The 25,908-nt window shown below is 44.1% G+C and overlaps 1 protein-coding gene across 1 annotated transcript; it reads left to right on the forward strand.

Annotated features, from left to right (window-relative positions):
• Positions 1–6,150: 6,150 nt before the first annotated feature.
• Positions 6,151–24,933, forward strand: LOC131264130 (protein dissatisfaction). The gene is made up of 7 exons (XM_058266418.1): positions 6,151–6,160; positions 11,938–12,018; positions 12,105–12,266; positions 20,623–21,521; positions 21,610–21,708; positions 21,802–22,024; positions 24,605–24,933. The coding sequence occupies exons 1-7, from the start codon at positions 6,151–6,153 to the stop codon at positions 24,931–24,933; spliced, it is 1,803 nt and encodes a 600-aa protein (XP_058122401.1).
• Positions 24,934–25,908: the final 975 nt, after the last annotated feature.

Here is a 25,908-nt window from a genome sequence, read left to right on the forward strand (position 1 = left end):
CCCATCGTTGGCGAGTTGTTTCACGCTTGAAATAGTCAGGGCTCCCAACGGCTACAAACGCGCCAAGAAAGCCGACAAACGGCACAATCCACCCCCTCCGTACCCCCCGGCCGTACCATCTTGGGACGATTCGCGCCCTACGACGCCAGTTGTTGCAGTTCTCACAATAATAATAATGTTTTACAAGTATCGGCGTCATCATCATCAGCCGGTGTGTGTGTGTGGGGGGGTTCCCGTGTGTACGACTAACCGACCCTCGCTGGTAAATCGAGAGGATGAGCGTTGCCTATGGATGATCCTTTTGTCTTCCCCCAGAAACAGGGTCGAAAAGCGACCGACGTACCAGCGAAATTGCTTCCGCTCAGCGGGAAGGTAGATAGAGCCCCGGGAGGAACGTCATAAAGTGGAAATGTTGTTGCTTTCCCAAAGGCAACCGGCCGACCTGCGATGTTCGGACGTGAGAGATGAGCTCATCTTGATGCTTCTGGCGTTCCGTGAGTTTCACCGTAATTCCATTGCATGGTGGGACAGTGGATGAAGTGTTGGCAAAGAAGTGGACATAAGCTGAAACCCATAAAAATGGAGATAATTTAAGAAAAAGGATGTAAAACAGAGTCGAAGTTGGGACATTTTTATGATTATTGTACTAACAAAACGACACGTTTAAAAAAAGTATTACGAATGAAACATATAAAAAATTTCCATAAACGATTCAACAATTGGTTCGCGTTTGAATGACGGAAAAGTATGTGTTGAGACAAGTGCATATTTGTTTGTTTTTAATCTTTTTAAGACTAGACTGCAACGGACTTTACGATTGTAATATTCCGAAAACGACTGAATATTTGTAAAAAAAAACATACCAGAAGATCTAAAGCTACATCTAAAACCAAAATTCTAGATTTTTCCGTTCGAACAGTTTCGAAAACCAAATTGATCATGCGCGAATGCTTTTTAGTGTTTAGTTTAGTGCTTTAGTTTAGTAGTTTAGTTTTTAAATTATACATTGAGGAAATCTATAAAATGTTGAAAAGAATACAAATTTGATCGTTTTTGCTTTACAACTTACTACCGGAATGATGAAGGGAGGGGGCATAAAAAACCGAATACGGAACTATTACGGATCTTCAAACATGAGGAAGTTATAACCTGCCAAAAAGCATTGGGATAAGATTCCAAAGCAATGTATTCTAGTGCTAACCCTAACGAAATGAGTTTCTAGTGTATCATGATATTTATAATGTTCAGGAAAAACATTGTTTTAATTAAAAATAAACAGGATTTACATGTTTTCGTCGTTAACTATTTTAATCACCCACATCTCTTAAAGGTTGATTTTATTATTAATAACAATAAACCACAGTGATTCTTCTTGGCCCTAGTGTTGACCCTAGTGTAAGCAGGATGCTGTCGTTTGCTATTTTTGCCTCTTTCACCTTTCTACACGCCCTCGTCGTGGTGGAAAACTGTGTCCAGAATTCATTTACTTTCCCTGCCGCTGGAAAGGATCTCGCATCTCCCAGTGTGCCCAATACAGCGATCGGCATCGGTAGCAAAAGGAGGCACTGGCACGCCATCTAGATCCCGCAGCCCACCTCCACCAGCTCAGCTCCTTGGCCGCAGATTAGAGAATTTCCGAAAGTTATAATGTTTGTTTGTTTCACCGAGCGAAAGGTGAAAATGATTAATGGTAAACAGCTGGACCCGGTTCCACCATGGTGGGTTGCGTTCGTCCCCGGTGTACCGGAGTTTATGGTGGCTCATCACGCCCAACGAACACGCCACACAGCGGTGTTGTCCTGATCCCGGATCAGCTTAGCTTACGACTTCCGGCCCGGGGGACAGGAACACCTTCCGCCGGTGCAGGCGGTGGTAAAATCAGGGAGCTTCCTCTTAATGAGGAAACTTTTTGCCAAAAATTCCCTCCCCCTTCCTCACCACGCCCACGGCACGGACAAGGACTTATGAATTGTTAAACATCCTTTCCAGTCGTCATGCTCATGCCACCATTCCAGACCGACTGCGGTCCGGGAACGAAGGGGACGGTTTTGCGGTGGCTAAGGTTTGCTGGTTTTGTACAACTGCCCATCCGTCCGACCCCCCGACGAGGACCCTCCCGACCGCAAGGGAGGTGAGAAAAATGGTTGCGGCGTGGTAACATGGATTCGTACGAATTAATTAGCCTCGTTGGATGGAGCATCGGGTTTTTTGCCACCCCCTGCGTTTGCTGCACGCCACTTGTCGGGGTTAGAATTAAGCTTGATGCTGTTTTTTCAACTCCCCACTTTTCCCATTCTCTAGTTGCGCTTTTTTGTCGTTACTTTGGCGTTGGTTTCATTTCACGCCGGAACGAAATTCAATTAGGCGAAAATTGATGTTTTTAGGTACGATTAGAATCTCATTACCGGAAAAGAAGTGCCGATTGTTCGGTGAGTCTGTTGTTTCTGTCTGCGTTTCAGCGTTTTTTTACTCGTAGACTTAATTGTGCGCCCCACCATTAGAATATCATGATCTGCTGTTGTTTACAAAACCACCATCTCGGCTGGTGCCACTCGTAGGGATAGACAACTCGTGCTGAAGTCCTCAAGCATCGCAATGCGAATGGCATGAGAGAGGGAAAAACAATAAACAAACGAAAGCATAGACTGCCAAAAGGGAAAAAAAGGTTGGTTCCCAATCCCGGCATCATAATTAGCATAAACAAATCAAATCAAATTCAATTAGGCAAATCCGACAATCCTTCGTAAAAGGCCATGGCATTGGATGCGAAACATGATTTGTGATTGCTTTATGCTATTTATCGTGTTTTTTTCTCACTTGTTCTGACCATGTCGAGAGTTTTTCAAATGAAAAATTGGTTTAAGAATATTTGATGAATTATATTTTGTAAAATTAATCTAATGACTAGCTATACGGAAATAGTTTTGTGGTTGAAAATTATCAAAAATTACGTGAAACTTCATAAAACCATCAAGCTTTTAACACGTTTAGTTAGGAAATAAAATTATAAAAATATATTATAACTTTCCAATGGAAAAAGTTAGCTGTTCCAATACCTTTTCCAATGGCCCAGCAATAATCGGACAATCAAATCAATATCAATCAATCATCTTCAGCCCCGCTTGGTTCGGCAAAGGGAAACGAGCATGGGGCGAGGGAAAAAATTGTCACCTCCACTTAATGTGACGTGATACCGTCAATTTTGTCATCAGAAAGTGCACGCCAGGCAACGAAAGTGCTTTTTTGCCTCCGGCTCGGATCCGTCGGGCGCATCCATCACATCCTTCGACAGAGTGGGTGGGTGTTTGTGGGGGCCAGGGTAAGCCACGGCATTGGGAATACCCATGGAGTGGCGTTAGACAACGTTAAACTCAGCACCATTTCGTTACCGGTTGGCGACGACGACGCGGGAAGGAAAAATAAAATGTAAAACACATTTAATAGAGGAAGCGCAGGTTCGGGTGGGCGCGAAAAAAAGAAGGACACTCCTTCCGGTGGTACATATCGTCTCAATTAGTGCCGCGTCACGAATGCGGAATCAGGAAGAGGTGGTCTTTTTTTCGTTCAGGCTCAGGCTCTTATGATTTATTCGCGGCCAGAAACAAGTTGCCACTTCAACTAATGGAGGCGCCTGGTGAAGTTGTTGAAAGGCTAAAGATTTTTTAAACCGCTTTATTGGGAGATATGGAAATATATTTTTTTAACGTGGGTGTGTGATTATTCAACTATATATTGGTACATTTTCATGGGCTTTATACCAATTTGATCAAGACTCTGAAAATATTGACGATATTCACTAAATAGTTAAAACTATTCTACAATTGTTTCGCATATGTTTCGCGCTACTGACTTCAAGCAGGGAAACGGAACGTGAATATTAAATTCACAAAGCACCGCACGTGATCGTGTTCACACGCATCCGGGAAGATGCTGAAGCCTTGAAAAGCCATCATTCTTCAGCCATATTCCTTCTGTATTGCCCCTAATCTCACCCACAGCGTAAATCGTGACAAAGTGAGCCAACATCAATCAACTTTCGACCATACCGGGTCGCACCGTGTTCCGTGGTCGGTGTAGGTAAAAAAGCCACCCGAAAAACCAGCCATCGGTCGAACCGTAGCAGCAACGCGTGCTTTGCGTGAAACAATCGTTCAGCTTTCGGAAGCGTGACTTTACGGCGACGAAGTAACCGATGCCGCTCCATACTGCGGTATGTCGCTGTGATTAAGCTGTGCCCAAGTGTTGAGCGTGTGTGTATGTGTGGTTGTGTTTGGCATGTTGAAAATTTCAGATACCAGAAGGATACGAAACGAGTCCTGCCGCCGAGCGTGTGTGCGTAAATGAATGAACACAACGGCGTAGAAAAGGTAGCGAAAACATGCCACGGCGAGCAAACGAACGAATGAATGAATGAATGAGATTGCGCTGGTGTGCGTGTGTACGCGGAAAAGGATACACTCGAGCGTACGGTAAAGTACACAAGCAGCGCAATGCCACGCCCCCCGCCGATACCGATGTGTTGGTGTTGGTGGTTGGGAAAGGGAGAGCCGGTGTGCATATTTCATCCGTCCTAGGCCACGCCCTCCTACGGTGAAAGGATATGGCGGCCGTTTCCACCGGTGGCGGTATATACCTGGCGGCAGGTGGCAGAGGTGTCGCAATAATTCATGCCCATTTCAGCAAAGTTGCACCGGACCGCCATTTCTGGTTCCGGTGGAGAGTTTGCGGCGGAGTGTAGCGCTTGTAACTGAGCCCTTTTTTGTCAATTTTGTGGAATACGGGCCGATGCGGGGGAGGGAGAAGGGGGAAGAACTGTGGTTGATGCTACACAACAATCGGTCCGGTCGCATTGGGGACTGTTTCTGGAGTTCGTGCGGGGAGTCGAGAGTCCACTGAAGCTACAAACTGACATACGATGCCGAAGTGACTCCTTCGTCCGGACCCGTTGGTTGGTCTCTCGACGTGATACACGACCCATTCCCGGATGTGCAGCAAGACAGCGAAGGGGTGAGGGTGGACACCCCGAACATAAGGCCACCCGGTCGACATTGGATGGGATCTTCCCTTTCGTTCGCACCGACTCGACCCTTCATCGAGGGGGTGCGATGTTCAAGTGTGTCACTGTGTGCGGGCACCGGAAGGACATGAAGCTAACGACTGACGCCTTCCGTCGTGCGGAGTACACGCCGGTTCGGGGGATGAGTTCTCACACCACACCCGTGATCCCTACCGTGTGGAGGGAGGGCTAGATGAAGTAGCGCACGGGTGGAACCTAGCCAACCAGCCAATGTGAACTACGATGAAGTCAATTTTGACATCAGTCGGTAAGCAGCTTTCATCGCAAGCAGCCAGTCGCCAGTAGGTTCGCGCGCGCTGTCACCGGATCACACGGGAACGTTCCGTACGACGTGTGAAGGCTTGTGAGAGAGTTCCTCGGGTAGGAGAGAATGAACGAGACCGTGTGTCCGTCGTGGAGTTCTATTGCGGGGTCCTTGGGGTGTACGGTTCAGTCGTTTGCGAAGTCGCAAAGATAGCCATCGTTGCCGGGAAACTGCCTCTGAAGGTGGAAGGACCACGTGAACAACTGACGTTTTGGCCCTGCCGAATTTGAGGAATAATGCAAGTGTCGGCCGTGTGATGTGAGTTCCTCCCTTTTTATCGGGTGTCTAATGTGTGCGGTTTGGTCAAACAATCGTTCCATCGTGTGGTGTGTCGCGTTGAGGAAAGGAACGAAACGAAAGGCCCCATCGGTGCTCGGTGTGGAGAGTGTCAGGAGCCTTCAGCCTAGATTGTGATCGAGCGAACGACATTGCGAGTGCTACGCCTGGTTTTTGTCCTTACTCCTCATTGCGAAACAGATTGTTACCCGTTTTCTGTCGAACACCGCTGGCAAACAAAAGTCAAACCAAGTGCTTCCCTATGTCGACTCGAAAGAAAGTTTCAAATTGATTGCACGTGAGACTGTGTGTGGGTTTGTGTGTGTGTGTATGTGATTGATGTGCGAATAAAGTCACACCGTTCGTGAGGGTAATTTGCTGATCCTGGCGAAACACCGAGGCAGCGCTGTGTTGGAATTTTATCGACTTGTGAAGCCACTCCGGCAACAACTGGCTCACGGTGGATTTCAAACTCATTTGGCAGCCGCGCAGAATGGGAACAGGTAGGCATTGATATAACATGGCGGATTTACTGCGAAATCCCGAGACATCTTTAGTAGCTGAAGACAATTTCAAAACATGCAATAAAAAAACTAACCATTCCTTATCTCATGCTCAACACAGTTTACAATTCTTACTGTTAACACGTTTTTGTTTCCTGTTGTTATCAATTTTTTCGATGTTTTGTTATTGGCAAACCTTCAGTTTAGTTAAAAGTTTGCATTAATTATACTCACAAACTTATAGTCTTTAAACTCTTTATATTTCTTTAAAAGACCTCGAATGTATTTAGCTTGAAAATTATATCCAAACATAATAAGATATTTGAGTATAAAATATATAAAGTAAACACGGACAACCTCAAACTGAAGATGGCCTTGTTAGAGGAAGTATTTAGTATATGAGCCTACAATGGGAATACTGTTACAAATTACATTGCAATCTAATAACAGCAAATAGTAAAATATTGTAATATATCGTTAAATTAAGCGAGAAAATAAACAAATAGTATTGTTCTAAGTCAAATTTTTCTATGTGGTTTGCAAATTCGTTTACGAATATGAATAACCTAAAAACATTGAAAGAGTTTCTAAAGACCCCATTTAAGCTAGCCCTGGGATGGGAACAAAGTTTTAGCTTATGTTCTGTTTCACATTACGCATTAGATCACCCAATAACTCCTTTTTAGGAATTTTTCTTCATGCATATGCACAGCATGTCTACTTCCTCTCATAACGTACTTGTGTGTTTTAAACTACATTGGGTTCTGTCAATCATTTAAGGATTTTTTATATATTTTAAGTAGATGATGTGCTTTGTGAGAGATCTAGTTATTAGAGCTCTAGTATAATTTATACCATAAAATATGTATGATTTATGATTTCTTCACCAAGTATAGTGTTTATTTTCCTAACACTTTATTCCCTTTAATAGTTTACAATTATTTGATCAATGATGCAGAGATTTTTACGCAATTTTCTATGTTTGTGGCAGCTTGGCAATTAAGGCACCAGCGCACTACTTCTTAAATGTTTAAACTGGTGACTTTATTGACCATAACTTATTGAAATCAAACTTTCAGAAAACGTGTGTTAACATAACAGTTTTGCAAAGAATAGACTGATGTTTTTGTACATGTTTTATCAAATCCGCACATGGTCCTTTTATCGTAGTTGAATAAACCGAACGTGGGCTTCTTACATCAATGCGATTTTCCTTTCTACTTGTACTGCATCATGTTTTCCCTATTCTTCACTCCCTGCTTGACAAAGAGTTCACACAATCTCACACAATCTAGCTACAATGCTTCCACAACACAACAAACAGTACTCCCCTGCCAGTGTCCATTTTTACAGCGGGACCAGTTGCCGGGTTTTCCCATCGAATGTTTTTCTATCGGCGTCCGGCGCGTTCAAGATGATCCACGTCGCTTCGGCCGCAACCCTCCGTTCCGTCGCAAATCCCGGCGTAACGAGTGTTTTCCTTTCTCAAATATTTAAAATTAAAGCAAAACAATTGCCATCGTCGGAAAGTCTAGGGGTGGGGTGCGAAGAGGGAACCCGCAGCGCAAGCCATCGGTGGAAATGGAAACACGGGGAAAGTTACTTCATCGTCTGTGTGTGTGTGTGGTGGTGGGAAAAGGACACAACGGGTGCAAGATTTACCGGTGTTGGTTTTGACAAAAGAAAGAACTCAACTCTTGCCCAACACTAAGGTCAGCCGTTCGTCATCCGTCGGAGCCAACCCGGCATTGGCTAACCGTGGCCAAACAGACACACACACACACACAAGTGCATACCGACACGCTTACAGAGCCGGACCCGGAAAAGGCGAAAAGGCCGAAAGGCCTGGAAGGCACGCTCCGTTCGTGGAGTGCAGGATTAGAAACGCAAATAGGTGTCCGCCGCCACGAATCACGCCCGAGACACACCTCGACCTCCCGGAGTCATCCGTCGACCTCGTCTGCAAAGCGGGCCAAAAGGGGTGAAAAACGGGTCACCACTTCTCGCCAAATCGGCAAGCGGTGAAAACGGGGTGGAAATGAAGGGGTCACGCCCGAAGCGTGACAAAACTGCGGCGGCGGAATTGAAAGCCAGTTCGATAATCGATCCGAGTGAAGCGAGAAACCAAACCAACCGGAAGGCGCTAGAAAAACATGAATTAAAATTTTGATTAATTTTTCAATGTTGATTTTGGTCGACGGGTTGCGCGCCAGCTAAAGGGCCGAAGGGCCGGGAATCCTGGTGTCCGCCGGGAAACGCCGGGTGGGCGTTTGATGGGAAATGTTTATTTAACACGTTGGCGTAAATTACTCTATTGGCAGCCGGAGCAGAGACTTTTGCGCTCGTCGTGATAAATGAGCGGCGTTTGTGTAGGTTTTTCCAATGTTGTTTTATGTGTGATATAACACAAAATCAATCCTTTTTACTTTGAATTTGATATGTTTTCAACCCAATAAAATAATTTATTTCTCGTTTTCTATTGGTTGAGTATTCAAAAGAAACATAAATTAAATGGATCAACAAGTTAAGTACTTCAGCACTTTCCGGTACATAAAGTTATTGCTTTTGCAAAAAGAACCGGTCTCAAATAATCTTCATGCTTTGTTCTATGGCTGACGAGGTATGAACGTTTATTTATGCACGTTCACCCCATTCCGGTTGCCCCAGGACCAGCTCAAGGATACCGTCCGGCTACCGGAATGGTTCTGTGCGCCATTTTGTCAAAAGGACACTTCGGCTCGTCTGCGCCACATCACAATGGCAGAAAGTTACGCAAGATTGCACTTCGATTGGTGGCCGGGAGGCTGAATGCAATTGATTTATTGGAGGCTGGGGGATGTTTGCTTTGGTCGGAGTGGTATGTGTATCCGTGTGTCAACGGTGCACTGGCTTGTAGTAGTGCGTGAACGGTAAGGATCCATTTGAACCAGCTTGCCGCAATCGATATTGGCTTGTTATGTCCAGCAGACGAAGGGATGGAAAAGGGTTGGTTCAACTTCCGGGGAAAACTGGGTGGTGCCAGTGGAAAAGCTGACGAGTTGCTGGTGTAGTATGCAAACAGTTTTCCACATTTCCTGGAGCCGTAAAGTTGGTATTGTGTTGGGAAAAGGTGTGCGAAGCCAACATTACTATCTTCAAAACAAAATGAAACTAGTGCATGTTTTAACAAATACTAGGAATTGCGTGTAGAAATTGTTACTTTTCATATTTGTTTAAATAGCAAAGAGTTTTCAAACAAACTGTAGATTTTCCGTTCGCCATATTTTTGAACTGCACTTCGGTTCATGCTATGTAAAAATCTTCTTAAGGATTTCTTTTACGGGTTATACGAGTAAAAATGGCCTAGAATTCAATGTTTACCTACCTGTTCGTTTTCAAACAGTTCGCTTATGGACAAAAAGCAAGCTTATTCACTCAAGTCATTACTTTTATCAGTGAATGTTTATGATGAATTTGTTTGCTTTGCAACCTCCATAAATTGAATATGCAAATGAACTAAGGGTAATAGTTAAATCCTAATTAGACCATTCACGATAATTAACGCAATATTTTTTTCTGTAAAATAAACCTATTTTTATTGCATGAATTCGTTAATAAATTATACATCTTAATTCATCTTTATCAACTTATAGTTTGCTTGTTGTTTTTATGAAAAGGTAACTGAAGTTCGAACAGGCAAGATTATGCAATGATACTTAGGCACATTTTTATATGTTTCTAAATAACACACTTTCTTGCGGTTATGTAAATAATTTTACGATTACATGAAACGCTTGATTCTGTCCTGACGTTTTTTTTGGAGAAGATAAAATGTGTGGTTCAAATTGAAATATGAATTATTTTACAAGCCTCATGATGTTTTTTTTTGTTGATTGAATACAATGCCACTCGGTCATTTTAACCGAACGAAAGCATTAGATAAGGGTACTTCACTTAATCACTTCCGGTCTCGAGAAGGGAGGAAAATAATGTAGCATCCTTTTTCGACCGCTCGCACTGCTTCACCTCTATTAGCAGATCGCATTCCCGCCGTTGCCCCTCCGGCTCGTGGGAATTGGTGCCAAACGTCAAATCAAAATAAAGGGCAGAAAAAACAAATGAGCGTGAGGTGTTGGAAAAACACCAACATTACGTCGAGCCGTCGTGCAATTGACACGGATTCGTTGTCCCCTTTTTTCCGGACGGGTTTGCTTTCGTCCATACCGGGCGGAATACCATTAAATTAGTGTTGGCAGTTTCCGGATTTTGGTGCCGGAAACCAGACACAAGGTTTGCCTTCGGTCGGGCACTCGAGGCAAACCGTCTACGCGTGCCAGCTGAAAATCCGCTTACAAGGGTAAAAAGGGTTGTCTGACTAAATAATTGTTTTATTTTCACTTCCGTGCTAAATCTTACTAGTCCGCTTTTTCTCGGTTGGTCTTTTCGATGCCTATTGTGGAATGAGGAGAATGGAAACAGATGGGAGGAGAAAAAGGAACGAACGTTACCCAAAAATTACTTGCAAGCAACCACGAATGTAATGTGTTTGTTTATTCAAATACAAACTTCATTAAAATACAGATTATACAACATGATGCTGCACTATTATGTATTTTATGATTTTTTTGAAGATTTTTGAAGAAGCATACTTTGAAAATAGGGGGTGCCCATGGCGCAGCGGTAGCGCGAGGAAACACCACACCACAGGTGTGGGATCGAATCTCGAGTCTGGCACCCTCCGGTATTACGAACGGCTGACCACCGATCTATAATATACCGTCTTTCGGTCACACAAACTCTCTTCGGAGAGAGGCCTTGTCCCACTAGGGGATGTCGAGCCACATAAAAAAAAAAAAAAAAAAAAATACTTTGAAAATTGAATTTTTATCTCATTTATTAAATATAATGCGACTAACTATAGTCGCTGGCTTTTAGCACTTCATATTTTTTATGCCATTCAGTTCTGATAGCGATATGATAATCGATATCGGTTAATATCGCTATGATACAATTCCTCCTTGATACTTATGGTAAAAATATGAGAGATCAAAGGAAAATTATATACCTTCCAAGGGGGTTAAAGAGATATTCATTTTTCTTCTAATTGTCCGGTTGGCAAGAGTCTTACAACCAACTCAATGTGCATAAGCTTTGCAGTTGCCAATAATTTCTTAATTGAGCGGAACGTGATCTTTTCCTTTTTAAAAACTGTAACTAACAGCCTAATGTGATAATCTTAGGCACATGAAAACAACTTTTGGATTTTGTTTTCATGCTTCATAGTATGATGTTTTTCATCAAAAATATAATAGAGTTTGCTGATGATACTTTAAGAATTTCGATACAACAGAATCAACCAAAGCGATCATATCTTTTATGACAAGTGCATTTTGAGCTACTCCCGATCGTAAACGAAAACCGATGCTTAAATAAATGATGATGAGTCCCACCTCTTAACCCAACACAGGTTTGAGAATGGCGGAGTTATCTTAAGATATGTGTTTCAAACTTCAAAGCAAACCACGAAGTGGTGGGATCAAAAGAACCCTTCACGAAAAACATCAAAATATTGGTTTTCTTAAAACCTCACCACAGTTATATTTTTTTCATAAATATTTTATTTACATTTACATTACAATAATTTTTCAAATTTCAGTGAAAAACCTTAATTGCAAGCTTCATTACATTCGAATAAGTCTGATGCTTTTGCTGATAAGGTTACTAGATGAGTGTTGGTTCAAACCGGATATCTAATCGTTGCTCTTCCTTTCATCTCTCCATCTCTCTCTACTATTGAGGTGACAGATTGCTAGACATTCCGTGCAAAGTGTGCGGCGATCGCAGCTCGGGTAAACACTACGGCATCTACAGCTGTGATGGTAAGTGCACTACGGCATGGGACCGGAATTTCCAACTTCCATTTTCGCTCATACTCCGTCCTTCTCCTTCCCCGTCGCTTGTGCAGGATGCTCCGGGTTCTTCAAGCGCAGCATCCACCGGAACCGAGTGTACACGTGCAAGGCGGCCGGTGAGCTGAAGGGCCGCTGTCCGGTGGACAAAACCCACCGCAACCAGTGCCGCGCCTGCCGGCTCTCCAAGTGCTTCCAATCGGCGATGAACAAGGACGGTAAGTAGCTGGAGACGATCACTCCTTCCGCCTGGGCCAATTACTTGCCTTCACCTACCCTCAAGCCACCAGCAGCCGGGTTACATCCTCGACCACAAATGGGCTTCCGATCCCCTTCCCACTTTGTTTGCGGATCGTTTGCATTTTCCCATCCACCGAAGCTGACGCCATTTAGCAGTGATTACGCGGCATTTCCTTGCGCCACGGCTTCGGCATGCTAATCAACTGCGAGCGACGCTGCGGTTTCGGTTTTGCGAATGTCGGGCACAATTTTCCACTCCATTCCGGTGCTCCGGTGCCAGCGTGGGGATGGAAATACGTCTCCACCGTTGGTACTTCAAGTTCTCGGGATAAAACGGTGGAGCCAACCAACCGCCAACCGGAACTCAAGAGGATGGGAGCGCGAAGTAAACACAGCTGGAGGCATTTCCAGCCAGCAGCAGTCAGCAGCTCGGGGGCGAACTGTGGAAATCCGTACTTTCCATCGTTTTCCGCCACGTTGAAAGGCGTGCCCGCGTTTGTTCTGCGCTTTCCCGGCCACGCAGCGTTCGCGCGGGAAGGCCTTGGCAAACACATCAAATGAAGCGTTCCATTACATTGCCACCGTCGTCGTCGTCGTCGTCTTTGACGTCCCTGTTGGAAACAATTTTCACGGTGCTGAGTTTGGGTTTTTTTTCTCCCCCACCTTTTTCTCGCCCACCAACCACCATTTCACCCTGACGACGGGCCATTTTATCGCCTCAGTTCCTACCCTAACAGCTGGAAAATGATAAGAAGCTTGTCGTCAATTTGTTTGCCACAGAAGTGGAAAGTGGCCGGGCGTACATCGTCGCGGGCTCGGGGGCTTCGGGGTGGGCAACCAAGGAATCGGAAATCCCTGTAATCCCCTGCGCGGAAGCGATATTTTTCTCCCTTAATGTCGCCTTTTAGCGGTCGGCAGAGCTGATATGCCGCATCCACCGAGTCGTATCCCGCTTCCAAGGAGGAGCTTTTCCGATACGGCAGTTGACGGTTGGGCGAATCGAATTGAGCCATTCGTGCGGGATCAAAAGGTTCGCGGGAAAGCAAACGCCCCGGAGAATTGTTTGAACTTTGCGCAAATCTTTTGACGTCTAGAACAAAAACATGTTTAATCCATTGTAAAAGGTAAAGATCAAAAATTCTATTTTTATAATAAATTTACTTGATGTGCAGCTCCGTATATGGATCAAATGATCGTTCTTTTATTTTCATAGCTTATGGCTATATTTATTAGATACCAAACAATGTATTTTTCGATTGTTGGACCTGGATTGATATGTGTTATAGACTATTTTAAACAGCTGATAAGCTTTTCAAACAGTTCGACAAACTTACTGATAATTCGTGCATTATCACATATGATTTTAGAAGAATTGTCTAATTAATCATAATGTAAGTTGAATTGAATGATCAATAGAATTACTTTAACGATAAAAACCAGTAACTGATATATTTTCACAAAATATTCTAACCCCCGAAAAAAAAACTCTAGAAAATCGATTTGATACAGTTATTTCTTAAAGAGCGACATAAGAGAAGTATCTATAAGGATGTATCCTAAAATGTATAAAAGTTATTTGTGATAAGGGAGGAGAGGAACAACGAATAGAAACAAGTGAAGTGTATGAAATTATGTATCCTAAGGTGTGCAATCTCAAAATAAAGTTGCAATTATACAATTTATCAATATTCTTCTTGCACGAACACGTTTTTTCTCTATCAAAGTATAGATCAGAATAATATTTATGTTTTAGATATGAGTAAATTAACGTTGTTTTTCTTTAAGTTCGAGCCACGTAGACTTCTTGCTTTCAAATGTCCTGAAGATGTTTAGCGAAATGATTTTCCTTTGACGCATACGATTAAATGAAATTACACTCCTTTTATAACAGAATTTACTTGATACCTTCTACATTGAGTATGGATTAAATTTAGTCATATATTATCTGTTTATGTGTTTAATCTTGGACTATAAAACCTAGACATCTTCATACAGAATCACATATCGCTTTTATTTTCATTGTGTAATAATCGTCTTGCATACATGAACCATACATCGCAGCATGAATTTGCACTCTTTTCATGTCCTCCCTCGCATCGCATCATGCAGTAGTCAACAGCCTGTCGGTTAGTTCGCTAGGTGTCATCAGCATTACGGAGCAATTCCATCCTCCTTGATCCACACTATCATCTCCCTAGTATGGGGTGTAGGAAAAAAAAGGCACCTTTCCTTCCCACTTGTTGATGACCAATCCGTCGTTAAAGGAGAATTAAATTCCACCCCACCGATTGACCGATCCGAGTGATCGATTTCCCCGAGCAGATGTTTCCGTTTCCCACCCTTTTTTATTCCCACCCGGTTGATGCCCGTTGGATGATGATTGCCCTTCTCGCGTTTGCCTCAAGACACTCCATCGGTCAATTCGCGCGCGGAACGAAAGGACGAAACTTGACGTTGAATCGCGTCGGTCAGCAGAAGTGGAACGAATTCGGACTGACCTCGATGGTTCCGTTTCTCATTTTCCGTCCCACGGCTGTGGTGGGGTTCTAAATTCGATTCGATTCCCCTTTACAAGGGGTGCCTTCTAAACACTGTCAGCTGCAGAAACTGTTCCATCTCACCTGTACCTTATGGGGTACAATCATCATCGCCCACCTTCCAGATGCGCTGCATCCCAACTCTGGGGGAAGGGAGTTTTTTTTCGACCGGTTTCGGATGCTGTGGCTTCCCACCGGGGTTTTTGTGGGGAAACCGAAGAGCGTGTGAACTGGCGGGAGTGTTTATGAAGTTTTAATGTCTTCGAAAATCATCGACCCAAAACAAAGCGCCGTCGTGTAAACCGGAAGGGCGTGAATCCCCGTGACGAGCGGGCGGAACACACATGTACATCCTTCCATCCGTATGGGATGCACTGCCGTGTCATTATCGAGCCCCGTTGTGTGGGTGTTTGCTGGGGAATCCCGAAAACACACACCAATGATAGAATCCGAAAAAGGACGAAACAGGGAGTAAATGTTCTCCGGTTTCAAACCTCGCAGTTTGGGTTTTATTTTGATCGGGTACCGTAAATTAATTATAAATTAGCTAATTTTGTTTCGCCGTTGTTAAGCCACGCACACACACACATGTACATTTCGGGGCCGCGAAAAGGGGTTGATTTGTGCCTCGTCATATATGAGCTTTGCTTTGTGAAACACATCCTCGGGATGTGAGTGTGTAGAGTTTTTGTGGCTTGCGAAAGAGATAGTCGATGAAAAGGGTGAGAGAGAGAGAGAGGAGGGAGTGAGAACAGGGGAGAGAAATAGAAACAACGGACCGGAACCGTCGGTAAATATGTAGGAAGGTGTCAGAGATAACAACAGCAGCAGCAGCAGCATAGCATGTAGGATGGCGAGTAAATATTTATGACCCATTCAATCCGCGCCACGCAGGGTGTTCGGTTTTTTGGCCAAAAACACCAACCGGGGCCCAAGCCAAGTGTCGCGTTTCCCAGGGCCGAGCGCAAGCCAGGACATCCTTCCACCCACCCACACCCAGCCCAGTCTCATTTTCCCTACACCTCCGGCCCAGAAGCCAGCAGCATTCGTAATGTCGATGTCGCGCGGGGTCATGAATCTTTTTGATGAGCCGAACGGAATTCGTTTCGTTTGCCATCCCGCACCCACGCTTTTCCGGTGGTGAAAATGGCACCACCAACACCCCCACCACCTACACCCGGGGTTGGGAGGATGTTTTTCCTCCTAATTCGCATCGTCGAACAGAGAAACCTTTGGATCGAGGGATGGAAAAGGGAATGTCCTACGAAGAAGGCGCCGGGAAAACGCGCTAAGTCCGCGGTCGGCTTTTCCACATCGTTGCACTACAGTCCTTCCTCCACCGGCCCTCTTCGGCCCCGGGCCAAAAGCGGTGCCTCGGGCTCAGGAGATCATGGAAAATCGCACGAACGCACTCGGGTGGAAAACAACGATCCTCGAAGCGCAATCCGCGCCACCTCCATCCATCCCCCTGGACCTACCCTCGGGCAGCGCTGGGACATATGATTTCGTTTCATCCTCCTCCTCCCCTCCCATCCGACACGCTGCTGATGGTGACAGCATTTGTCACACTTACCGGTTAAGCCCGCCCTCCCGCCCGCCCGCTTTGCAAACATCCCTTGCCCTTCGAGTGTGTTTAGATTCCATTAGGGGTTCCCGAGGGGTGCTTTCCATGGGAAGGGAACAGCGTGATCGGATGCCGGATGGACGCGGATTTGTGTCGCAATGTGTGCATAAAATGGATAGGCCGGGGCGTTGTTTTGGATTGCAGTGGCTAAGCCGGGCATGCAGTTCAATATTGATGGACAAATGGTAGATGATCCGAAACCGAACCTGGTCCCGATGGTGCCTGGGAGCGCGGCGAGGATGGGGTGGGGATAGAAATAATTTGTTATTATTATTGCTTTAGAAAGCAAATTTATTTCCACTGGTTTATGGCCGGTGGAAAATATTTATTTATTTATTTAATCCTTTCGTTCCGCTGTTGCATAAAGGTAGACTTGGGTATTTTTATGGATGTAGCTTCCTTTAGTAAGGGAATAATATCGAGCATATTCATTCTTTGACAATACACTCAGATAATGATGTGTCTAAAGTTTATAGGTTTCTATCCTAATCGTTAAATACGTCCAGAATCATCATCATCAGTAAACTTTCATTTTCATTTAAAAAATCAATTTTTTCATTGTTATAACATTGATTTTTATTCTGATGACATTTCATTACAAATGAAATTACGAAAAGTATCAGATTTTCGTCATAATTGCTGCAAGCACGGACTTCGATCGATTCGATTTTTCGATTCACAAAAATGTTTATGCTACACATGTCGATGTTTTCTTTTGACATGATATGTATGTATGAATATTTACAACTCGATTCGATTGAATCAATTCGATTGAAGTTCGAATCAATTCGATTGACGCGCTAAAGCTGAATGGCTTTCTCCACTGAATATATCAACAAATAACGTTTGTCCCATCAAACCTATCAAATTGGATTCCAAATGTTGATATTTTATTTGAAAATTAGGGTATTAAGCAAAGGTAAAGCTGTCCATACGCTGATATTTGTATAAAAACTAGGACATTTGACAAATGTTGTGCTACGGAAAAGGATAGAAAACACAGCAAAAAATCAAAGTAACATGCTTAATATTACTTAAAACAAAGGTTATTAAATCCTTAAAGCCATACAGAGCAATAATTTTCAGAGTAAAAAAAACAACACCAAATCAAGCTTAGTGACAGTTTTCCGTTTCTCTCTTTGAGCACGTAAATAGTATTCAAACATTAGCATAAAACCACCTTTTCGACAGCGTATCACTTTTGCCTCGAGTCTGCTTGATTGTCCTCTTAACTTTCAACTTTGCGCAGCCGAGATGCTGGTTTGGCAGATTCTCTTCAGGATCTCTGGGGTTCATTACCATACCAGCACTTTTCAGCCGCTCCACCGGAAGCCTCCCTTCACCTGTCATCTTACACCCACCCTACTTGCTCGACGTTGGACGATCCCGCATCTTTCAACAAGCAGTGCGACGAACTTCCACCTTGCGAGAAAACGTTTTCTTAACAACCACTAGCCGGCACATTAGAGCACCATCGGACAATTTTCCGGAACAACTCCCCGGTCCCCGGTCCCAGATTCGTTTCTTTGCAGCGTCTTCGGGTGTCAATATTTGAGTTTGCGGCCCCGGCCGATCCCCTTCCGGCCCGCTACCGGTGCCCAATTTGCCAGGGAAGCAAATCCCGCTGGTGAAACTCCTTTCAAGATAAGCCCAAGATCAAGAAACCGAACCCCGCGCTCGAGTGCCGGAGAAGTTTTGCATAAAAGTCTTAAGCGACATCAAGAAACCAAGCGTTTTATGCGAGCTGTGTGTAGACACTGTTCGGTGGCGAGAAGGACACATCAGGCGGTAGGGAGAAGGGTAAACCTTTTGGGTGAAACTTTTTAATTTTCCCTCAGCCCGAGGGAAAATCTTCGCTCCAATAAATGCGCGTACGGTTACGGTTTCGGTTTCGCCTGCCGCTTTTGTACCCTTTTCCTTTTGGGTGTCGTGTTTGGGAAAGGATTAGGAGTCTTTTGGTGCAAAAAGTTATGCAAAAAGCACCCCCCCCCCCCTTTTCCGAAGGCACACAAGAAAGAAGTTGCGTCTTGTCTGCTGAGAACCGTTACTTTTTTCCTCCAAATGTGTTCATCCTTCCCTATCGCCGTAGGTAATAGGCGATTAAATGGTTAAGAAATGTTCCTTTTCTCCTTTTTACGGTGGCTGAAGAAAAGAGACTGTAACCTTCTCATCGTTGGCTTAAGGCTTTTCCTCACACTTTTTCACGTCTCAAAAACAACAGCTTCCTTGCATTTGCCCTTCCCCACGAGTTTTCCGGCTTTTGTTTGGGGAAGTTTTCCTATTCCGATTTTTTTTTTTTCGTTCACAGCTACATCCATTACCACTTCGCAACACTTGACATTCCCAAGTCCAGAAGTAAATCGGTCGCAAACATTAAATTTCGATCAAACCCGATAGGAAGGGATTATGCACTACATTGAAAATCCGACTCGCATCGGGGAAACGATCCGTTCGGCGAGGGCCTGTTTTCTGTGGCCGACGGTTTTCTCGCAGCACGGCAAAAGGGAAGGTTGGGTGGCCAACCAAGAGCTAAGAACATTTGTTAAGAGCCCTACCATTGGTGAACCGTTGATCAGCTGGCGGTTTTCCCAGCCGGCGATTAAAGTACCACGTCAAAGGGGACGAAGCCGTGTGTTAAGTCATGTGTCAAAATGTTACACAAATCGGGATGCCACCGAGCCATGGCTGATCGCAAGGAAAACCCTTGCCTTTCCTACTCTGAAAATAATACTAATAGTAATAATATGAAGGAGCGGTTGAAAAAGAACCTATCTTTGAGCCCCTTTTCATGCAATGCGCTCCGTTCTCGCAACGGGATGATCCTTTCGATCCGTTTCCGATTCCTTTCAGGCTAACAATTAAACTCACCCCTCGGAAAAGGGGGCTCAATTCGAATGGAAAACCGGATCGTAGGTGAAATTGATATCTTTACCGGTCAAATGAAGTGTGAAATGCAAAGCAATGGTGGGTGAAGTGAAATTCATTGGAAGAAAATCGCTCCTAAATTGGGTTACCTATCGACAAAAAGGTATGACAATTTATTCGGGTGAAATTTTTCACTCATCCAATCGGATTGAAAAATCCCACCTGCACAAGAGCTTCCAAGAGTGAAAATATAATATCATCTCCAAGAAAAAACTAAGAATAACCCGAGTTTTCCACGTGAGAAAAACAGTGTGTCCGCGCAATTTCATGTAATGAGGAAAAGAAAAGTTACCAAAAGTTAATAATAGAAGTAAAACAAACATGCACAATCGTCAGTAAGCGATCTGGAAATCGAAGTTGAAGAACAAAATGCTAACAATTTTAGCTACTACTGTCTTTCGAAAGATGCAAAAGCAACAATAATTTTCAAAGCTGGTTGTAAAAGTTAACCTTGATTTAGTTTCAATCAAAAATAGAGTGTGAAGTAAGAAAAACGGGGTTTCAAGCAAAATAGTTGTGTTAATAGTTAATAACAGAGAAGAATAAGTTGAGTATTTATGTGCTTTCAACAAAATGTCCAAGAAAACTTTCGTCAAAAGTATAAGTAACAATAACAGTAATCGAAAATGTTTTAAAACGAAAAATTTAATTGTTTTGCAATGAATTGGTTCTCAAACACTTCCGCTAAATTAATGTCATAAAATAAAATTCAGAATCTAATAGTTAGATAGACTATCAAACAATCCTCATCACTGGAAGAAAACAGGGTACTGCAATTTAAATTTTCCTCAGAGAAATAAAGCAATGCTCTTTCCAATCGGGGATGCAATGAAAACTTGATCCTTCAAAATCAACTCGAATGAAATTGCTCTCGGCTAAACATGGACGCGTTGAGTGAAAAACTCCTTTAGTTCATTTTATACCATCATTGGATGGATGGGTTAATTCCGTTGTGTAATTTTAAATGAAACTATTGATCCTGTATTTAATGCCCCGAATCCAATCGAAAGAATTCTAATGGCGGGTGATGTTTTGTGTCTCCCGAAACCGAACTGCAGCTTTGCCGGGATCGTGCAGGAAAGCGGGTCTTGATGCATACTATTTTCCACGTAATGAAATTTCCTCACCTGCTCATTTTTCCCCTTGGCCCACGGTGGCCCTTACACTCGTTATCGTTACTGATTGTCTTTTCTTTGTTTTTCTTTCGCGCTGGTTCGGGTCTCTTCCCTTCTCTTCGGCTCTCTTCAGCGGTTCAACACGAGCGTGGCCCACGGAAACCGAAACTACAGCACCTCCAGGGCAACGGTGGCCACCCCGGGCACCCGCACCTGTCCGGCCCGTTCGTGAACGGGTCGTCCTTCCATAGTCACGCCATGGCCCACTTTCCGCCCGGTTTGCATCACTCGGCAATGTCCGGACCGAACCCGCTGCTTCACCATCCCCAGCCACTCTCGTTTGCGCCCCTCGGGCACCACCACCTTCCACCGTCCCTCCAAATGCCGCCGGTTAAGTTGGAGCAGGGTAAGTTCGAATTTCCCCTGGCCAGCGTCCCGAACGGCCCCGGCCAGCAGACGCAGCAGCAGCAGCAGCATCAACAGCATTTGTCTCCGATCAAAATCGAGCATCCGAAGCCGTCCGGCGGACCGTTCGAGTTTACACCGTCCGGGCACGTCCAGCACATGTACCGGTCGCTGGAACCGATGCCTCCGTCGCCGACCGACTCGAAGAGCTCCATCAGCGTGGACTCACCTTCGGAGAGCCTTACCAGTCCGCAGTCCACCGTCGACGGCAGCTCGAGCGTCCTCAGCCCGACCCCGATCAACGCAACCAGCCTCAGTCTGCCATCGCCACTGTCCCAAAACGGAGTGCTGGACATCCTGATGAGTTCGGACAAGTGTCAGGAGTTCATCCAGTATCAGATGCATCACCACAGCCTCGCTTTTCCCGGGTTCACTCCGAGTGGAAGCAGCAGCTCGAGCGGTGGAGGCGTCGGCACTGGAAGTGGTCTCGCCGGAAGCGGGAGTTCGCATCCTCCGGGAGCTGCATCTGGACCACCGCCACCACTCGTTCCGCATCCGGTGCCTCTAACGGCACTTCCACCAGATGGACCCGCCATCATACGACTCCCTACTTGGGAGATTTTACAGGTATTTAGAAAATAACCAACATCCGAAGGAACATAGACCAGAAGGTACTGACTCTGGTTACTATTCTGTTTTTCCATCAACTCATCAGGAAACAACGGCTCGGTTGCTCTTCATGTCCGTCCGGTGGGTCCGGTGTCTGATTCCCTTTCAAACGCTCTCGAAAAATGACCAACATCTATTACTCCAGGTACGGTTACGTTCTGGTGCCTTTTAGAAATGATTTACCTGAGAAGCAACTATCTAACTATTTTTATAAACCTTTTTTCCTGATCGACTCCAGGAATCGTGGAAGGAACTGTTTCTGCTCAACTTCGCCCAATGGAGCGTACCGTGGGACTTGAGCAGTCTGCTCGACTCGCCCCAGGTGCGCGACCGGCTGCCCCAGGACGCACCGACCCAGCTGGAGATGAAGACGATGCAGGAGATCCTGTGCCGGTTTCGACAAATATCGCCCGATCTCAGCGAGCTGGGCTGCATGAAGGCGGTGATTCTCTTTTCTCCCGGTAAGGATTTTGCAGTTTTATCGTATATCCATGACACTGACATCTATACTGCTTATGAATTTGGAGACTTTAAGCTTACACATTCTTTATTATCACTAAAGATTGCGCTTACCATTTTGGTATGTTGATTTTGGCCAGTCTTAAAAAGAAATGCACAAGCTTTTCGCATGGATTTGGGTGTATTTATATAAATGTTTGCAAAATATGTATACTCTTAAGATTATGAAATCAGGTGGTTAACTCTAACTCTACAATCCAATAGCCACCCAAATAGCAAATTTCGGATTTCATGCCTCAAAAATGGCAAAATACAAAAAAAAAAACAAAGCTTAAAAGCCAAGCCTACATCTAAAACAAAAATTTCAGAATTTTTTGTTCGACCAGTTCGGAGAACCGAATTGACCACTGATTGAATGCTTTTGGTGGTCATTTTGACCCCTATTTTTAGTACGTCGTCATTTTGAAAATCTGACTATTCAAACTCTTCGATAACTTCGTCATTTTTGAACATTTTTAGTAAACGACTTCTTTTTAGTATAGTTTTCACGATCTTTCTTCTGCATCAAGAAAAAACTTCTTTTGTTGATGAATCTTTATTCCTGTACCAATAAACGATATTTATCAAAGTAATAAAGTTATGATTGCTTTATTACTCAAGCAATGTTTTAATTTTTCTTCAGTTCTCGAATCATCATCCTCGAATAAGCCAATCCACGCCAGTCATCTTTCAAATTGTACCAGATGAGCGATTGTGCGTTGTACGGCGTATTGCTATAGTACCCGTTCAGATTGGCATAAGTGCAGGCCCAGTACCACCAGCCCCCGGAATCTGTTGCACAACTTTCATCGCTCCAGCTATCGTTGTCCCTATCGTGGGTGCTAAATCTCATGTTCTCATTCGTCCGCATCGAATCTCCCGCTGTTCCACTATACTTCCCCAACAGCTTCAAACGGTACGCCTCGGCTTCGGCTTCAATTTCAAATTTGTCGTAGTGCGCATAACCGTAGCTGCCTTGAAAGTCTTTCACCTCCACCAACATTTCGCAGGGGCTCTCTGAAGTCAACCGGTGTATGTTTTCCAACCCGAGCCAGAATTCACCATCCAGATCGCCGAATCCCTCGCGGTAGTCGGTCCAGTTTCTTGAAAAGTTTTCACTTCCATTAAAACGATGTTGTAGAACGATCCAACCTCCACCGAACGACTTCTGCTCGCAGTAAACCTCGGACGGACGTTTATTGCGCTCGGACTGTATCACGTATCGTCCGGAAACCTTCGTTGGTTCTGTCTGGCACGAGCCAAAGGGTCCTTTGGCGCTATCGAGTAGCAGTTTGGAGTCAGCCTGTAGCCTAGTGATTGCTTCCTCGTTGCGTTTCATACCGTCCTCAAGCTCAAACAGTTTATACTGGATGTAATCCAACTTTCCCAACAACACTTCCAGTTCAAATCCAGTTGTTGCACACGTTGGACACACTGCTGCGAGTACGGTAGAACCAACTAACACCACCAGTCTAACGAAAACTCCCATCCTAAAACACCGAAGCAATATCTCCTCACTCGAGTGCAAGGCCAAAACTTATGACGATCGTCTGCAAAGTGGTCATCTTTTTATACGCCTTGGTTCGAGATGCAAGCTGTCTTGCGTCCTCGTCCGCGTTCACACAAACATCACATGAAAAGAATAACATGGTTTTTGTTGATATAATCCTTTCGTCTCAAACACTCCTAAATAAAAAAATTCGGAAGTCCACTTAAGTGGCCAACAATTGTTGGCAGAGGAGTAACGTTAATTTCGTAAACATTAAAGATCACGCAACAACTCTAGGAAGCTTCTAGGTTTGTGGTCTTTTTATATTTAAAATAATGTTCCAAACCATTACTGTTAATCAGATATGTTCGTAACCAGTTAGTGAAAATATCAAAACCAAGGTATATTATTTTATTTACGATAAAAATGAGAATGGTCAAATTGACATGAGTTTTAAAAAGAAAACTAAAAAGAAATTACACTAAAAAAAAGTCCGTTTGTTGACGCTCCAGTTTGCGAAGATCGAAGAACATAGAAGAAAACGATTAAAAGTGTTTTGATACACGTTGATGATCTCACACAAACCCCTTGTTGCAACAGATGTAAAATGATTTAATTTAGGCATTTGCGTTTGCATTTAGATGGTCCGTTGTTGTGCATATGGAAACATTCTAACTTATCAACTTGAAGCCTCATAAAAACTAAATTTGTACAGAGCGATAAAGACGATGTGATAAAGGAGTGATGGAGTGGAGTGAAAAGAAGGACGAGAGAGTGTGATAAACAAAGCGAATGTGATAAAAGGAACTTACTCAAAGAGAATATTGAGTTTGATTAGCCAATGCTTCTGGAAGCAGTCCGTTACGATATCGTCTACTAGTTCTGTTAAAATTATACGTCATTCATTTTTATTAACTTTTGTTGTACATTTCAAAGTAACATCCTATGCATTTTTCACCTTTAATTCGGACAATAAAGCCCTTAAACAAACTATCCTTGTTTAAAAACGGTATGACCTAACATTCCATTTTTATGTTCGCTTTCCCGTTCGCAGAAACGTCCGAACTGTGCGATGTCCAGCCGGTCGAGATGCTCCAGGATCAGGCCCAGTGCGTCCTGTCGGAGCATGTGCGCGTCCGCTACCCGCGCCAGCCAACCCGCTTCGGCCGACTCCTGCTGCTACTTCCGCTCCTCCGCACGATCCGCTCGACCACCATCGAGACGCTGTTCTTCAAGGAAACCATCGGTTCCGTGCCCATTTCCCGGCTGCTGATCGACATGTACCAGATGGAAAAGTATGCTGATCTTGACGGCGGTGGTGCAGGGGCAGGCGGTGGTGACGGCGGTGCCACACCGAACGGTGCGTTGACCCCGAAGGCATAAATCGCGCCGCATAAATCGCACCACGCGCGGGCGCTTTTTAATTTCTTCGAAAACCCAAACATCACCGCACAACAACTGCTTGGGTTTGGAAAAATTTGCGTCGAAACTGTTCCACTGTAGAACTTGGGAAAACAAAACTTTTTGCAAAAAGATGATCCGTGTACCACGGAAAAGTGTTTTTCCAACGCTAGCGGCTGTTTTTGGGTTGTATTTCAAATCTGCTCTCCGTCTGTTTCGTTCCGAAAGGTATTCGGGCTGATTCCCTTTACTTTTGACTACGTTTGCAACTTGTCATCTGTTAAAGGAAGAAAAAAGAAGTGGCTGAACGTGATGACGACGCCAGCTGCCGTTCACAAATCACAAATTCGGCGCTCGAAGAAAAAAGAAACAATCCCCCTCCACGCCCTCGATGCCATTCGATTCGAGAAACCAAAATAAAGCAAGAACTGAAACCGAAGGAGGTACAAATATCAGGTGTTTCACATTTTTACTGGCTCACTTGGAGCAATAGAAACAAGAAAAAAGGAAGATATTCTTGGCAGAGTACGTCTAGAGAATTATGTTGTTTTTTCATTTGCAAAATAAATTTCCCACAAAGCGCTACTGGGAGATGATTTTTTTCCGCATGTTTTCTCCTTCTTTCTTGTTTTCATATGAAGTTTTCTTTTTTGTCGTACGGAAATGAGAACCGTTGGTCAAAAAAAGCCACGCCATCCCCGATGTGGGTGAATGTTATTGAAAAGTCAGTAGCTAATGGTTGAAAAACAAAACATTCCATACCGGAGCAGGAAAAATCAATTTGTGAAAATCATAATGCAATGAAAAGCGAAGCGAAGGATGGAAATATGTAGTCAAAGATAGACAGATAAAAAACAAGGTGCAGTATATAAACACTGAATCGAAACATCGTATCATTCGTGGGTTTTTCTGCACTTGCCAGCCGTTTAATCGATCGAAGTCTTTAAACGATACCCT

This window comes from Anopheles coustani, chromosome 2 (assembly GCF_943734705.1).
Source record: "Anopheles coustani chromosome 2, idAnoCousDA_361_x.2, whole genome shotgun sequence".
Lineage (NCBI taxonomy): Eukaryota > Metazoa > Arthropoda > Insecta > Diptera > Culicidae > Anopheles > Anopheles coustani.

Bases quoted from the DNA above. Each gene is read 5' to 3' on its own strand.
- LOC131264130 (XM_058266418.1), top strand. The intron at 12,267-20,622 runs GTAAGTAGCTGG...GGCTCTCTTCAG, and splicing joins ATCGGCGATGAACAAGGACG to CGGTTCAACACGAGCGTGGC. The intron at 21,522-21,609 runs GTATTTAGAAAA...TCAACTCATCAG, and splicing joins CTACTTGGGAGATTTTACAG to GAAACAACGGCTCGGTTGCT.